Source organism: Thermochaetoides thermophila (genome assembly GCF_000221225.1).
Source record: "Thermochaetoides thermophila DSM 1495 unplaced genomic scaffold scf7180000011806, whole genome shotgun sequence".
NCBI lineage: Eukaryota > Fungi > Ascomycota > Sordariomycetes > Sordariales > Chaetomiaceae > Thermochaetoides > Thermochaetoides thermophila.
Genome location: NW_006383023.1, coordinates 1,181,122 through 1,198,628, shown reverse-complemented (window position 1 = coordinate 1,198,628; position 17,507 = coordinate 1,181,122). Strand labels below are relative to the sequence as shown.

The 17,507-nt window shown below is 50.1% G+C and overlaps 3 protein-coding genes and 1 non-coding gene across 4 annotated transcripts; 1 reads left to right on the top strand and 3 right to left on the bottom strand.

Moving 5' to 3' along the window:
* Positions 1 to 144: 144 nt before the first annotated feature.
* CTHT_0003580 lies at positions 145 to 270 on the bottom strand. The gene is made up of 2 exons: positions 234 to 270; positions 145 to 180 (listed from the first exon to the last, which is right to left on the bottom strand). It is a non-coding gene; the product is annotated as a tRNA-Met (tRNA).
* A 710-nt stretch (positions 271 to 980) lies between these two features.
* CTHT_0003570 (uncharacterized protein) lies at positions 981 to 1,822 on the bottom strand (the record flags this gene model as incomplete). Its single annotated transcript, XM_006690840.1, has 4 exons — positions 981 to 1,012; positions 1,072 to 1,174; positions 1,266 to 1,413; positions 1,809 to 1,822. The coding sequence occupies 4 exons, from the start codon at positions 1,820 to 1,822 to the stop codon at positions 981 to 983; spliced, it is 297 nt and encodes a 98-aa protein (XP_006690903.1).
* A 1,474-nt stretch (positions 1,823 to 3,296) lies between these two features.
* On the bottom strand, positions 3,297 to 4,304 carry CTHT_0003560 (putative transcriptional activator protein; the record flags this gene model as incomplete). The annotated part of the gene is made up of 1 exon (XM_006690839.1): positions 3,297 to 4,304. The coding sequence occupies one exon, from the start codon at positions 4,302 to 4,304 to the stop codon at positions 3,297 to 3,299; it is 1,008 nt and encodes a 335-aa protein (XP_006690902.1).
* A 10,650-nt stretch (positions 4,305 to 14,954) lies between these two features.
* Positions 14,955 to 15,983, top strand: CTHT_0003550 (uncharacterized protein; the record flags this gene model as incomplete). Its single annotated transcript, XM_006690838.1, has 1 exon — positions 14,955 to 15,983. One exon carries the CDS (start codon positions 14,955 to 14,957, stop codon positions 15,981 to 15,983), a length of 1,029 nt encoding a protein of 342 aa, XP_006690901.1.
* Positions 15,984 to 17,507: the final 1,524 nt, after the last annotated feature.

The window sequence follows — 17,507 nt, the reverse complement described above, 5'->3', positions numbered from 1 at the left end:
ATATAAGCCCTTCGATCCCTGAGGGGTATCTTTAATTGGGAAACCCAGCATCCACGTAATTTCGATATCAAGTTAAAAGGCTCCAAAATAGAAAGCAAACATCCATCATGGAGCCTATGTAAGGGGGAAGACTGCAAAATAAAATGGGAACTGTGAGGCTCGAACTCACGACCTCAGGATTACTCGGGTGTCTAGCCCGATCATACTTCGGATGCTGGGATAAGATCCTTGGGTATGAGACCTGCGCTCTTCCAACTGAGCCAAGCTCCCAATGCTTCCTCGTTAGGAAAGCCGTTCCAAAATAAGCCTCTTATCAGCCTCGTCACAAAACCAAGGTTAGCTTTTGTGGGCTCGGGGAAGTTCGCGAGATGGCGATGGGTGGGGAATAAGAAGGCTGCGAGACTTGTTCAGGCGGAGTTCGCCTCTTTTGCTTGCTCGCGAGTTTGTGGGCTGGGGTTACCAATACGAATTTTCCTGTGTCGATCTCTGGTTTTGTTTACTTCATTCTTAGCATGGTTTGCATGAGATCCGGGTCTCATAGTTTTACGCAGCAAAGGGGTGTGCGGAGCAAGTGGTAGAAATAATGCGGCATATCTGAGCAAATTTAGAATACGATTTGAGTTATTCCACTGCAATGAACTCAGCAAGGGACGGAGGAGGGCGAGATGCCCATATGGCCAAAGCACTTCATATCTGCATTCAGGTTGGCCGTTACTTGGTGTCTCAAAAGCACGGTAAGTCTTTATGGGATGCATTGTAAAGGCATGTGGAAGAGATGGCCCCGCGTCATCACCCTTGATTCCATCGGCCATTGACACGTTGTCTCCTCTCTTCTCGTTCATTATGTTTCGCCTTATCTCTGCTTAGTTTCCACCAATACAGAGCGCCGCAGTGGCAACAGGAGCTGCACCGTGCTTCACAACTCGAACGCTTATTGCACTCTTTGCGTTGTCTCAATCTTCCTGCTGATTACATGCAGCTCATTTAGCCTTCACAGCCTGGTTCTGGGCTTCTATCAAAATGTTAGTATGAGACTCGTTCCGGAACATCATGAGAAAAAGCCAGACTCACCTCTTCTGGCAGCATCCTCCAACAGTTGCACATCCACTGCGCTAGCCGGTAAGTGAACGTATCTCACAACGGAGCCGCGGATAAAGATGTTCTTAACGGCACTCTGGTCCATGAACCATCAGCAGGAGTGTTTCATCGATCGGTCTTTTGTCCAGCGAAACAAATACTCCTTATACTAAAAGGACCTTGCTTACCAAGTGGGGGTACTTGAGTTCCTCCATGACTTGGACATTGTCGAGCTTGATATTAAGGTACTGGTCAACACTCTTCAGGATACCACGGAGCTGGATATCGTTCTTGAGTTCGACCGTGACCTCGTGGTCGATGAGGGTCTTAAAAAAGCTGTGTCATGCTTAGTAAGAAATTCCCACCAAGATGAAGTCCAAATGGGTGGCGATTTGCTGAAACCAAGCCCAAGCTGAGCAACAAGCAGAGCTAGGGGGTAAGGGAGTAGTCAAGAGCATGGGGCTGAGAGACGGTCAAGCCATCACTCTTCCTCACTCAAAAAAAATATGCCTTGTTGAATGTGAGTGACATATCCTTGTAAAGTGAGGTATTATGCGAAGCAGGATGCTTCCATGAAACTTTCTACAGGATAAGACAGGGCTGGGTCGTTTGATGACAGCTCCCAGTTCAAGTGGGAACTTGCCCATCAGTGAACGACGTTGAAACAAAACTGCAGCTCGCCATTAAAACAACAAATGTTAGTGACTCATAACATATACTTCATGACATACCTGAAGAACAACATCTTTCGTATTTGGGCGCCACAAAACAAGCAACGCCGTTCAGTGAGAAAATGGTTGATGAGGATGAGGGAGAGGTTCAGATGCTGGTTGTGGCAGATATTGTTTGGTTGGAAACTGGTCCCACTTTGGTGTTACACGTAAGGTGCATTGTAAAGTCCGTAATCGTACGTAATATTACTTTCAGTACAAGACCCTGCGCACAACAGTCTTTTTCGCCTGATATTCGAGGCATCAATTAAGACAACCGCTTTATCCATTGCTGCTGGAGAAGTCCCAACAAGTTTTCAAATTGAGCTGTCGAAGCGTGACATAGGCATACTTTTATCAGCGTTCGCCACGAGAGCCGATGGTTTGCTATCACTGAAAGTACATTATCGATGGACCGTATGAGTACATCGCCCATCGGTTGGAATCCAGGACAGTTGCGAGAAAACTCTAAGTCATCAAACGAAACAAAGAGGTCACTATATGCACAAACAATACATCTAAAGTATAAACCCTCCACCATTCTACCTCATGACAAGCCATGAGGACTTGAATTGCCCATATCTTAGTCTGGTATCCTCAGTTCCATGTTCACCCCTGGGGCCACAGTTCCGTTCTGTTATAAAGATCAAGGGCAGCGGCAACCAGACTATTTCCACTATCTCACAGCCCTACACTTCCAGGAAAAACAGTGGGGAGGAGCCGCCATAGACACAACTCATAGCAATGGACAAAAATCGCACATGAAGCCAGAGGAATATATATGTTTCTGAGGGGGGGTATCCGATCGTAGCCATTCCATTCAGTCAAACCGTGTGGTAAGCAATCTTCCCGTCCCCCCTTTTACCTTCCAACCCCGAACCAGCCAACAAAATCCAGAGGTCCTATCCCATATCACCCATCCGGTCCCCAAGTACCAGAGGGCCCTTCACACCACGTCCGTCCAAAACCAATCATCCTTCCCACCATCCACCCAGCTGACCAACCGTCCGCCCATCGCCTCAAGCACACAACGCAAGGCCGACCCAACCCGAATGAAGACTTCTGATGCTGTGAGGCGAAAAGCTGTAATGGTATCGAACGATGGAATGAACAGCAAGAGATGCCCCCGCTTTCCCCACGCAAAAGCCCCTAACGCACCCAAAGTTTATGTCCATATAAAGCGAGTGTTTCACCCCCCAGAAGTTACTGTGCCGATGCAAGAATCCTACGGAAGACCCAGAGAGGAGATGTTGCATAATCTGAAAAGGAGATTAAAAAGGGGGGAGAACGAAAAGTCAAAGCTAAAGAGACGCGACCGTCGCCGAACCCCAAAAGACTCCTTTGCCAGAGATTTGCCATTGCTTGCCAAACTGGTCTCTAAAGAGGATGAAAGGATAGGTCGTGTCATAACTTCGTAGACATTCTTATGAACAGAGATTGGGTATAAAACCAAAGCGCTACCTCCCTTCCGATTTCCTTGCTCCACAAGTTGTTATTATCCATATTGCGTTACTCTTCGTCGCCGCCTTCATCTGACCCTTGTTTTGGCTTCTTGGATGCAGTGCTCGGAGAGCTATCCGACTTCCGTTTGGTCGCACCAGTCGGAGTCTTGTTGCCAGCTTCTTGCTGTTGCTGTTGCTCCGATTGTGTCTGTTGTTCGCCTTGCTGCTCGTTCTGCTGCTCTTTCTGCTCGGAGCCTTCCGCAGCAGCCTTCGCAGCAGCTTCAGCTTCCTCCCGCTTGCGCTTCTCCATCTGTTGCACTTCTTCAGCGGTCAAGAAACGACCACCAGGACCACGCGGGCGTCTCATGGCATGATTGTGCCGCGACTCGTGGAGATAAGGCTTCCGGCCCTTGTTGGTGAGTCTAAGTGCCTCTTCTAACTTCTGACGTGCAACTCTACGCTTAAGAATCCGGTGGAACTGCTTGGCGTTGACGTAGAGAGGGGTCTCTTCAACGGCACCAGATGACATCTCAGGAGACTGAGCAGGCGGCATTTGCTGAGCTGCGACCATCGGAGGAGGAACGGCAGGGCGGGCACCACCGTGGTTAAGCATCGTCGGCGCGTTCGGAACACCCGGACTGGCAACCTGGCCCATCCGCCTTTGCTGAGGGATGTTATTCATCTGTTGGGGAGAGCGCGGTCCTGCCCTGGCATCCTTCTTCGCACCGACCGTCGACATTCTCGGGGACTGCTGCAGACTTGGATCTGACGGCATGTATGGGTATGAAGATCCGGAAGCAGCTGCCGTTGCTGCCATAGCGGCGGCCTGAATACCAGGCATGCCGTAATGCATGTTTTGCTGCGGCACCGCGTACTGCGTCTGATACATATTGTGGGTTTGAGTCGGCGATGGCTGATGTTGCTGAGAGGGAAGAATTGGTGATGTTTGAGAAAGATGTTGAGTTGATGGTGAAGTGATGTTGTTGCCACCTGTCGAACTTGGGTAACCAGTCTGAATATGAGGTTGTGAATGCGCGGTCTGCGGTTGTTGCTGGTATTGGGCGTATTCCATCATCCTAAAGGCGGCTGGACGGAATGATGAGACGCGCTGTTAAGTTTCGAAGCAATAACCTTGTTATGAATGCAAAGGCATAAAACTGAGTAGGGAATGTTGAGTGCTGTTAGTTTACGGGTAAACTGAGGTTCCAGAAGACCAGTGGCCGAGGCGCGCTGAGTTACCAGTCGGGTCGCTTCCAAAGTCTTTGAAACCACTGATAAAGAATCAAGCGCCTCGAAGTGATTGGGTTAAGGGACGGACAACGAAGTACTCTGTCCCTGAGTGGGTTGGGCGTAGAACAGCACACCCAATCTATTGCAGCAATGAGTTGGCAGTCAAGGGGAGAGCAGGCAGTCTGCGCACTTGGTTGCACAGCAGCATATGCAGGCTGAGTAGTCGCCAGGCGAGACTCAGAGAAGTAGCCCAGTTGGGGGAGAACAAGCGCGGCCACGTGAGAATGGCTGAGCTTGCCTCAATTTATGCGTAAGTCCTACACTGAGAGTAAAGGCAAAGTGCCAGCGTCTATGCAGAGGCCACACTGGACAAAATAAACTGGGTACTGGTCCTGATCTAGCATTTTTCTCATGTCAGCGACTTGGTCTATCGCATGGCAGTATATGAGCGTCCGACGGTGAGGCCGGACTGGAGGGAGAGAGGGGAAGGGAAGGAGGGGAAGGGAGAAGGTGGGGCTGCATTTATGGTGGGGAACATCGCTTTGACGCCTGAGGCCAGGGCCAAGGCCAGTTGATGCGCTGGCATGCATAACAGGATATGCACCGCAGGTCCACTCTGCGAGCCAGCTCATCTGCCCAAACCGATCTGGGTAGCAGCGCCAAAATAGGAAAACGAGGATGTGGTTGAGGCGTCAGGCTGGTGATGACAGAGCCTGGCCGTCCCAGGAGCCCCAATTCTCTATTGAACCCTCTCGGATGAGGCCACCAGGCTGTCTGCGGTTGATGCCAAGCCACTCGGTCGGGCATGCAAAAGTCGAGTTGAGATGTTGGTGGGCTACTCTTCTATCTCTCACGACTGTCTCTCTGAGCGGATAGAAAGTGGTGAAGGAACGGATGTAAGGTTTGCAAGACAAGTGGTGCGGTCCACTTAAGACAGAACCAAACACAACCAGATGGGCAACAATTGAGCTCAAGTGAGGGAAGTACTCACCACTATCTGACCAGACTACTCTGCTACCCAGAGGCGCTGTTTAGTCTGAATAATCGTCAGCACAACATCGTTCACGCGGTGAGAAAATAAGTGGCCAAGGTAATATGTACACATGGCATGAGGTCATCACAGTTTAAGTTGGAAACGCAAACCAGGAGCTAGTAATAAGTGTATACACAGGCAGGAATAAGACAATAGGGAAAGCGCCGAAATGTGGCAGGGCATGTCCGCAGAGATCTGCCACACCTGAGGGACATAGAGACATGCACTTACAGCCACAAGAATGATGGAGCTGCGGTTTCGACAGACTCCACACTTCAATAATACCCCTTGTGCCCAGTACACAGAGCCGCACTTGGGATAGGCGATGGGGACGTTGATTGAGCAGCCGCGAGATCGAGTTAATTGCGGTCCGCAGGCAGGAACAATCACGGGACCGGGCCGTGGCCAATGGTGAGATTAGTATCGCCGTCGAAGGTGGTGATAGGTCCCCGAGCTGACGGTCTTTGCCCCTAGTGTTAGTGGGGACAATATGCCCGGTGATTCGCTCAGTTGTCTCGGGCGGTTGGTTACGCCGAGAGATGACTGGCTGGCGAGCGCCTATGGGAGTCGCGCCAGGCTATGTTTTGAATATTCCAAATAAGGATCTGTAAGCGTGTGAGTCCACTGTCCGGTTGCAGACACCGTGATGCTCTACCAGTCCGCCACAGAAAAAGACTTCGTGGGGAAACAAATATTGAAGGGTCGATGTGTGCACTCTGCTTGCTTCACATCCCGGTCTCAGTTGGGCGCTTAGCAGGGTAGCTCTGCAAGCACTTGCTGGCAAAACCCGATATTCAAAACCAAGTATGGACGCGTTGGCCCTCACGCGGATTGCTGTACACGGTTACCGGAATGGAAATGGTGACGTACGTACCAAAAACAGCAGCTGCGCCACTTGGGCTGATGAAACCAGGAATCAGAAGGCTTCCTTGGGATTGCACAAGCGCACTGGTGTTGCTAGTCAAAGCTTCTCTTACTGCAGTGCGCGCAGCAGCGGGAAGACAGGGTTCAACGGGCTGCAAGCACCCTGCAAGCGCGAATCTTGACAGAACGGTGACTAAGCGAGGCGGCAGGGCGACTCAGACGAGGCTGCCTTGTTGGATCGCGACCGATCTGCTCTGGCAGTCCTTATTGGGCTGCGCGATGACGATGTTGCGATTCAAAACGGCCGTTGATTTGATGAAATTCTTTTGGGTCTTCTTCGACGATTGGTTTGACGAAGCCGGGTCGGCAGGCCCCCAGTGCTGGAACGGTCGTCGGGTGGGGAGACACTTGGGTGCTTGATTGGTTGTGCGAGGGAAAAGGAGGAGAGACGAGGGAAAGCCGCAAGATGATTTGAGGGCGCGGTCTGACTTTAACTTTGGATTTGGTTGGATGAATCAGCCCAAAGTGGGGCGCTCCTCTTCAGGATTTTGCGGCAGGGACCCACACGGTGGCTGGCGGGTTGAGCTCTTCTTTGGAGGGGTCCAACAGCCAGCTCCGAGGAGGGAGTGCGTAGCTCGTGCTGCGAGAATTGGGCCTTGACCCTGCCAGACATGGAAAATGTTGACCGCCTCCCCCACAAAGCTCGCCGCAGTGCATCGAAGTGCATCGAGGAAACATCCCCACGCGTCTCTCAGCCCTGCGGCTTTGCCTATCTCCATGTAGTTTGTGATTGCTGCGGGGATCAAGCAGCTTACTTTGCAGGAAAATGTCTACAATAACCGTATACTATAAGGCGTACAGAGCCGTACCTCCGTCGGGGCCTCTTCAATAGCACTCTTTTGATCCTTGCCTACTCCGACAGCTTTACTGGCGATGGATAGGAGTGCTGGGCGGACCCGCCCAAACAACTGCCAGGTCAAGACACTGGGGGCCACAGCAGGGAAAAACGGAAGGAAACCTGCGGAACGCTGCGCAGAAGACTCTTCGAATCTTCGATTGCGGTCTTTTACCAGCGTAAGACTTGAGTGCTGGGTAACGTAGCGTCTCTCATCGTTGACCCAAGAGTGCTACCTGGCACGAGCAGTTTGTGAAGGATACCGTTCAAGGAACTGTATCTACAGATCATTGGGAGTCCGGGATAACTCTGGGAAACCATCGGATCATATCTCGTTGCGACCCCAAAAACATGAATAGGAGTCACCACAAAACTCTTGACGAAGATATCCGGCCAGGCATGAATCCTCACGGTTGCCCCTCCTTTGTGTCTAGAACAGATCATGCATTGACTTCACCGATGATCGGCATCACAACCACATTGACTCCAACCCTATTCACTCCCTCTCTAGGTACCGACACTCGATGCCTAAATCCTCCTGCAATGCTTTTCAAGCCCAGCCTAAATTTAGTTCCAGCAACCCTGAATGCCCCCCGTGCTGCGGGACTATTCATGAGGATGGTGATATGTTCTTTGATGGTTCTCTCCTTGTTTACCTTATCCTACCCTAACCAAACTCAGCCTTACCGAAGGACCGAAGACACCACACCATGCAATTCCCGATCTACCTTGTCCTGACGGACTATACCCCACGCAGCAAACTAGGAGGACTGCATGCGCTGCTGGTTGGTACTGTATATCTGCCAGCCTACCAAGGCGAATGATTCAATTCAAAGACATACATTGTCTTCACCTGAATCTTACCAGAGCAAACTAATCGATCTACAGATCCGTGATCGCAGTTAACATTCAGACACCAAGGAAGCACACGAGTGTGGAGATTTTCTGCGTGTGCACCCTTGGATGAATTGGCAAATGGCGGATGGGGTACGAATGTAAGGAGCCCGAGCAGTGCCCCACTAAGCGTGAAGGTGACATGGTAATATGGCCAACACATCAGGACATCAGCACGGTAACCAGCCTCCAACCCAAAAAGTCGGTGTGGGTCCACCCCGCCGCCTCGGACCCATCGACATCTCGCGCTGCCCAATCGGCAGCAGAGCTGCGATCAGGTCCGTGGCCCACTTTCTGGTGCCCCAAAAGATGACCCCTCAACACCCTCACAAGTCGGCATTTTTGGGCGATGTTGATATCGATAGTGGGCTATCTAGGCACCAGCACGTGAGGAGCAGACATCCACGCAGCAGTGCGAGGAAAGGGAGGACGAGAAACTATTGTTCCTTCGCCCAGAAAACCAAGGTGTAGAGGGCGACAGGATTGTCCTGCCAGGCTGCTACTAGTTGGGCTTACTCGATGCTGTTATTAATAATTCACAATAGGCAACACGGATTCTCGCAGCATGTCTATATGGTAAACACGAAACAGGATGCTCTAGACGCATGAGCATCCCGAGGTTCAAATCAGGTGACGACAGCAGCAGGTGTCATCCAAAAGATGCTGGATGATGTGTCTTACATGACTGCCGAGAAAAGTGGCCGGGGACTTCGGGTGAACCCACACAGAGCTGTGCCACACCCCCGCAGCACCTTTTCGGTTGCTGTCGGGTTCGGCGATGGACGACAGCGCAGCAGACTTGCAGCAACTGATTTCCGGCTGCTTGAGAATCACAGTCAGCACCTTTCGAGACCCGTGTGTGCACCGAGTCCTCCCAAACAACTGCATTGAGCCCTTGAAATTGACTGATGGATGTGCAAAACCCATGACTTGATGGATGTAACAAGCTGTACCCCATGCTCCGTAGGGCCTTCATGTTCCTTATCTCGATATCAGCGAAGTCAGGCAGGGGTCAAAGCTCGAGCTCCGACATCCAATCTTATCGGCCCTCCTCCTCCCATATCTCGAAAGTTTCATGTCTGTCCAGGTTTAGCTGCGACACGACAACCGCCACGCCACGCAAGTTTCGTCGTGATGAGCACGGAGACACGAAACACAGCGTAGCAAACCCTGGTCATTTGCAATGTAGCACTAAACCACCATGCAACACATTCTTCACTTCTTTCCCAAGGAAACCTTAATATCCTCCCCACATGGGCGCGCAATATCGAAGAGATTGTCGTCAATGCCGTGTGCCGTTCCCGCTTCAGCCTGCTCCCCATCCTACCCTATCCTCGGAACAATTTCACTTCCGTTGTTGAGAAGCTGCTGTCGCTCTTTCGTCTGGTTTGAGTCCTGCAAACGTTGCTGCCCCCCTCCCCCCCCCCGGGAGGTTCATGTCAGCCTATGCACAACACTGAAGCAAGCGATCTCAGCCAACGCTTCACACCTGTCAAACTAAACTTTAACCTCAACTCCCTGCCACACTAGTGCACATACGGTAAACAAGGGTCACATTCTGCACAGATGGCCTGGTGCAAGGGCGGGATCTGCCGACAGCTTTGCACGTTGATTCCTTCGCGTAGCGCGGTTTCATGGGTCGTTTATGTACTGTGTGGTAGCGAACACCAAGACAATCCGGTCATTAAGAGGCTGACAGGGCCCATCAAACGCTCACCAATGAGCAATATCACACAACTCTGCATCGTCCAAAACCGCACCGCGCAGTTCCTTCCCCGTAAGCAGTCACAGATACAAGGCTGATTCCGTTCCCGTGTTTCGCTTCACGACCCAGCTCTCCAATAATTTCTCCCCTAGCCTGCCTCCGCCGAACCGACAGGCTGGTTTTCTGACTTTATCCCGTTTTAAATCCAGGAAAACTGTTATGGATGTCGGTAGTTCAGCATTTTAATGAAGTTTTGCTAGAGAGCATGTCTTGTAAGAGAAAGACTTGTGGATATGTGGCACAGACAGTCGGCTCTACATCTTAGCTGGTTAATCTCGGTTTCCTGAGTCAAGCTCAGGTTCAAATAGATGAAGTTCCTGCGATCACTTTATCAATTCTACTTCTTTTCGCCGACATCAACTTCATTACCCAGACGTCACAATATCCATGTCTGGTGATTAAAGAGCATCCAAGATATCAGCCGTCTAATAACGTATCACTGCCATATCCAGTTCCGGCATGACAGCTTGGCCTTATCTCCGGGTTCGTCAAATTTGGAGGATGATTGGGCAATATTGGATTCTTCATTTGACGCTCATTCGCCGCTATTCTCTACCACGTGCCTACCACATGGCTTCCTCGCGCCATCTTTGGGAAGGCGGGCTTCATCGTCCCCTGGATAATCATGATGCCCCAAGATGCATCCTATCCTGTTGCTTTCCGACTCGAGGAAGCCATTCTGAATCTTGATATACCAGCTCATGAGATTATCGGCTTCTGAACTCGGGCACCGGGATTCATTTCACCTGAATATTACTCGTGAGCCTGACGATCTTGTCACAGTTTGTCTCAGTCAACTGCTTGCCAGCTGGCTAAGCAACATCTCCTCAACTTTGATCCATGTAGCATTGTTTTTTTTCTTTTGCCAATACATGCTTTCATCGTTCAATTTCATTATAATTTACTTGTAGCTGTGTATGCTTGCCCTCATACAATGTAGGTCAAGGTCGTGGTCACCATAATGACCTGGCTGTAAACATCGTGGTCCCAAACACGTCTAGCCACATCCATGATCCAAAGTGCAAGTGCCACCCCAAAATATATGTGTTGCTCAAGCATACTCACCCCATTTATCATGCATTGGAATGTCACCAGCAGTTTGATGTCTGCGATATGAAGGAACTGGTTAGCCTATCACGTTCTTTCCTTGACATCCGCATGTTGTTTGAGCACTCTCGCAAGTTAGCATGGAAATCACGAAGAACTCAACTTGATTTTAGATGAAGTCTTCCATAGTCAATGCAGATAAAATTGAAGACTGTTCACGCTTTTTGTTCAAGTACGAGATGCTTTTCCTTCTGCTGCGACAGATCATACGGCCGAGTAGCCAGTGCACCCCGGAGGAGATGGGCAAAAAGCCTATCCATGCCAGCATAGGTCCTCACAAGTCCATACTTGTTTTATGCATGAATTCTATCTAAGAAAAGTCATTATATACAATGTTGATCAGTTACAAGAGCCTGACAGGTCACAGAATCCAGACATGGTGGGGAGCTGGACCCAATGATACATGAAGCCTAGCTCATAGTCATCCCTTCTCAGATAACCGTATTTTACCTCGTTGTTTTAGCTTCGTCGTTAAATAATATCGATGTTGGACCATTTACCATCATAGAATGTCAACCAAGAGTAATACGGTCACAGTATAAGCTTTAGAAGAGAGGTTGCCTTAGTAGCTACCTCATTCTTATTGGAATAGAACTCTCTGGTTGACTCTATGACCTCTAAGGCATCCTTCACTCTCATATGTGTTCTCCTAATTCCAGATTATATGAAGCGATTTGCTACAATCGTACTTCTGTATCTAGTCAATGATATGAGCACAGAGACTGTAAACAATATAGTTTGGATAGATATCAGCGCTGTGATGCAAGTAACTAGCACACAAGTAAACCTTACCGATGGACAAGAGAATCTCTTGACTCAAAGGAGGTTCGCTATACTGACACTCTGGTCCCTCTTACCACTCAATAGAGGGAAAAAGGATCGGGACTTTACACTTGAGGATTTTCAGGTTCCGCAGAGACACCGTAAGATAAAAATGAACAAGAAGAGCTCTCTTGCCATCAGGAGCATCTAGTGGTATACAATATGTTTATTGGTAAAGCTGGAAGTCATAAAGTTTCTGTTGGCTGTATAACATCAGATAACCGCCTGTCTGAGTCGAATTCGTGTCAAACACAGCAATCATCAGCCGTTTGACTTGTCCTCGAGCCCGACCTAACGGATCAAAGCCCAAATATGTGATCCACATAGTGTTGAGAACTCCTCAGTTGCCGCTAGAGAAGTCTTCAATCCATGGATAGGATATAGTCGACGAAGATAAACGTTTCATTCAACTTTAGAGGTCACCGAGAGACAAATTTACCGTTTCACCCCAAAGCTTGATGAAAGACTACAATGGTAAGCTCTGCTATCAAGGCACTACAAATGCCCAGGATCATATCGCCAAGATAGTCCCGTGGTGGCTACGCCGCAACACAACTCAAGTGCAAAGGATGGAATTCAATCTGCATATGCGAGAGCCGCAGAACGTCAACCATAAGGGTCTGAACCATTGGTACCAAAAACATAGCCACACAAGCCATATGTCCTAACCCTGATAGATTGGGTAGGTAAATTGTGATAGTAGAACTGAGAATATTCTCAGACCGCACCATAACACAAAGCCAAGTGAACTCTCAGTTCACCAGGAAGCTTAGGATTTGCCTCAACACGGTCCGGCCGTAGTCGAATCAGCCTCTTTGACTCGATCAACGGCCTGGACAATAGTGTTGGGGCAGGAACAGGCGCGCGCTCTTTCAGACATATATTGTGGGTACCGAAGTAGCATTGACCAGCTTGAATCGCAGGGAAGGACAGCCAATGATGCTGTTGAGATGAAGACCTAAACGACACGTGGTGGGTTAAAGGGTTGGCCATGACCAATACATGCTTCCTACAGAAGGCCAACTAGTTTTTGTAAGCGCGTTAGCAGCCGCGCGCAGTGCTGGTTGATGCAATTGCCCGATGAGAAGACGCAGTTACATATAGGGGATATTGAAAAAGTTCAGCCACTCGAGTTTTTTTGTCTAGGACAAACGATACACTGGCGAGGCTCGTCTAGCCACACCTTCAACTCGTAGCACGCGCTGAACAGGCACATATGGTTTTGTTTCAACTTTCATGACGAGAATATGTGGTCTTGCCACAAGTCATGACGGGCAGAGCCGCAAGCCAGGACTGCTCCAAGTCATCACCCAAAATAGCTCCAAGCTGCAGCGGCCCGGAATTGCAGGCGGTTAGAGATGCCTTGCAATAGACATATATGGGCCCAACAACCCGCAGATGCTCCGGATGGCATTTTTGAAATCCGTAGACCATGTCAAGTTGCGCTCGCAGATAGGTCCAGTGAACATTGATACTTCTTCGGTGTTGCTTTCAAGATCTCATCACCTCATCCCTTGAGCCAACACCAATCCATTCTCTTGGTTTCTTTTGGACCCCACCTTCCCCGCAAGATTTATATCTGCACATCACATCTCCGCATTCCAGCTGAAAGGATTCTGTTTCTATTCTCGACTGCGCTGCCACAGATCTTTGGCAAACTGTGATATTGGGATCGGCCACTGCGAGTTCACACTTGACCTTAACAGCTTGAGAGCGAGGGTCCGTCGAACTGTGTGTGGTGAGCGGCAAGATCTAGCCAATCATGTTGCCCTGTGCTAATTATATGACTTTAGCGCCCATCCTGGGTCCGCATCCACCAATCGGACACTCCTTTTTGTTGCCTGGCGGTTGTGAGTAACCGACATCGACGCAGTCACGATCCGCCGCCTTGGGGGATTTCGTTTTGGTCTTGGGCTCCCGTCTCGTCGTGACAAGCCATCACCATCCGGTGTGCTGGATCGCCTTACGCAGTCTTTGCTGCGCGTGTTTCTGCGAATCTGGCTCAAGCTGTTTGGATTGATTTACACTTTGCCAAGCAGCAAACTTCAGGATTCTTTGAGGTTTGTGATGACCAGATCATCCCTCTTCTCCAAAAAAGAAATCCCCAAAATAGTCGGCAGCACACCCGCTGACTTCCCGACCCAGGCCGGCGGGTCAGCACAAAGCTTGGTGTTGGGATCCTCCGCGGCTCCAGCGCTCACAAAGGAGGTAGGTACCTTTTTACTGCTGAAAGGTTTCATGTCCGCGTCCGCGCATCAAAATTATTGTGTAAATCCCTCACAGGCCTCCGGAAGACGGAAGACACAGTACTTCTCCCTAGGAGGAAGACAAGCCTGGCGGCCATGGAGTGGGCAAATTGCATCGCGGGAAGTCATACGCCTGTGCTGTAGCGCCCGCACCCACGCTCACGCACACACCTCTACTGCTTCGAGACCCTGCTGTTTTGTCGCTTGTCAACCGTCTGCCCCACCTCTGCTCCTCTTTCTGATTTGCTACTGCCTCAAGCCCCTCCCCTAACTGACGAGGTGTGCTGGCAGCCACCCCTGGTCACAGCACGCCTGCATTTGATGTTCTGGACATCCTGTTTCCCTTCATCCCGCTGCTTCCTTCTGCCAGTTTTGTTCTTCCAAACAGACAACCGATTGAAAACTCAGCCACCACGGTGTTGAGATATCTTTTGGGATCATCACAGACTAACTTTTGTCTTTAGCTTCCCGAACTTTCAGCTTAAGAGAGCGACCCCCGCCCAACCTTGCTGCGGGCCGATTTATAAGTGTGAAAAACACACGGCTCCTGGCTGAGTCTGTTTCCCACAGACATTTCCACTGTTCCGGCGCTCTGGAAACAGGGCACAGACAGGGTATTCTTCGAGGGATTCGATCCGGATTCGATCCTTTGTTACCCACTTGGGGAAACATCTGGCCCATCCCCGGATGGTGTTTCAAGTCCCATTCCCTCATTCATATACTTAGCCTTTGACTCTCCGCCTTCTTGCTTCCATCGACCTGTTCAAAGTTTTTCAAGTTGAGACAACTCTTAGTTGTCACCGTTGGGTCTTTCGTGTTGGATACTCTGCAGTTGTCTCGTTTGACCCAGAATCATAATCGTCTTCACCATGTCGGCCAAACCAACACTCAAGCTGTCGACCCCGGTCACAGCAAACTTTCCCAGCTGTTCGCGGTCTGACTCGGAGCCACTTCGTTCAGCTGTGTCGCTGCCATCTGCTATCCCCTTAGGCACTCCATTGTCGACCGTTTCGCGGTCACCGGCCTTTCGCGACCCTATTATCCACTCTGCTGGCCTTCCTTCTGCTGGCCTTCCCTCGGCCAACCCACTCAGTGCTACGCTCAAGTGGGAACAGGAGTTGCAGAAGACTCCTATCACGCCGCCTCTGGCCTATCTAGATTTTCTTAAGACTGTGCCACTTGCGTCACCAAGCCTTGCGTCACCACCACTTCCGGCGAAGCCACCACTAAACCGGACAAGTACCGTCAGCACTACTTCGAGCAACCAGAGCAATGAGAGCTTTGGGTCAACAGAATCTGAGGACCCTTCAGCCCGGGATAACGACGACGACACTATAAGCTCGCCCTCGACAACTGCATCTGATTTCAGCTGTGAGTGCGATGAAGCCAAGGTAAAGGAAGAGGAGGACGAGACGAACTCGACCATAAATAGTCCTAAGGCCGATTCCAAAGGGACAAGTCGACCGAATCCTTCCCGCTGCGGTCCGACACTTCCCTTGTCTGCACCACCCATAGGCCCATCAGGATTACCAAGTATGAGACTTCCCGTGTCGCCTGCCGTTTCAACTTCGATCCTCCATTCACCAAGGACTCCCCTCACGTCGACATCGGTGAGGCCAGTGTTTGACTGGGAGGCGGCGCTCAAGTTGAGGAAAATGAGCGAAATCTCTGGCACGAAACGTCCCGCAGATTCGGACGCACCAAGTGCTAATACCTCCCCAAGCACGCCGGCTTCCGCATCCTGCTTCGGGCCTGCTTGGAAGGATTCGAAGGGCACAACGATCAGGCATATTCGTGAAGTTGTCACGCGGACGGTAACATATCACACTCCACGAATGGGCCCGGCGCCAAAGGGGAAACGGAGAAAGATCGATGCCGAAACGGCCGTCAAGTCCTGAACGAAACAAAAATTAATAGACATAACACGCGTGGGCAACCAGTGTTTTGGGGGACAACAGTGTTTGAACCCAAATTCTGGACGGTGCTGGAAACCACGCCCACCACAACGCCTCCTTGGCTGAGCCAACCAGCAAAATAAGTTTGTCCTTCGTTCGACAAGGAAATTAACCCAGAAATCGACCTATGTTTCCTGTTGAGTTTTCGTGGATCGTATTGAAGCAGGATGGGTATACGAGTTTCCAGTATCACAAGCACGATTATCACGGGCTCGGTAAACACACGGGAAGGGGGAAAAGGAAAGCACGGCATGAAAATTAAACTCGGCGTTGCGGGCGGCGTCTTTTGTTCGTTCGGATGACCAGTTTATCCAATTTTGCGGCATCGCGAGACGGACGGTTGCTTGGATTCTTCGAGACTTGGAATCCAAACTATTGGGATCCGGTTTGCTGTGAGGGGTCTGACATGTGACTGCCGTCATCCTGGTGCCCAGAATAGGCTGCATTTGTGGATCGCTACCGATCTGAAAGAGGACAGGAAGGAACAACTTCATGATACCATTTGCATGCTGGTGGTAGCGCTTGTATATTACATCATATTGGTAATGTACACATGACCGGTCTGAATAGCGAAAGCATTGCTTGAGAGCAACATGTGTATTGTTATCTTGTTGGACAATTAATTTGTCCAAGCATTAAACTTTGAATTGTGCTAATGGGTATTGTGGCCGTTTCTTGCCGTGGTGATTATGCCCCTATTGGTAGTTCCTTTGTTAATATAATTTGACGATTTGTTTGGTGCATGTCTGAAACTCTATTAGATAGATGTTTCCACTGAATGACATGCTTGATAAACAGAAAGGCATCCCAAACAACATCATGACCTTTTCACCTTTCGAGGAAACCGCCCAGACTCGTAACAAGCCTCAGCCCAGCGTCCTCGAACCCGGGAGACCTTTGCCCTTCGTTCCCTTCCGTCTCTAATTCGTGCTAGCGCAATCCCAACCGCATGGTTGCGAATCCACCTCCCGCAACCGTTTCTAGAACCACTCTTTTGATTGGTCATGCTAAGAGCCTTAAGCGCCGACCGGACCCCACAGCTCCAAAACTTTGTTTTGGTGGAGATTGGGACCGTTGCGCAGTGTCGTCACCTCCCAGTTAAACGTGCAGCATGGTACCTGGAACGAGATGTGATTGGCTGCTTGCGGGGATTAAGCGCCAAGGTTGTCTGGAGTGTCTTTGTCCTTTTTACCCCCTGTTCTTGTTTCTCGCTTCTGCCGTGCAGGCAGACGGTGGTTTTCAAGGAATCTTGTCCTGTTTGTTTGCTCCCTTCTGGCATCTATGGACTGATTTAATAGGCAAATTTGGAGATCAGGGAGGTTGGGGTTGGATGCCATCTTCAATGTATGTTAGCCCCTCATGGAAAAGCAGAAATCACGGATATGCTGGTGCTTTTTAACTTTAGTGATACTCCGTATGAATATCTTCAAATTGAAGATCCCTTCTCTGTCTTTGTCACGCCAACTT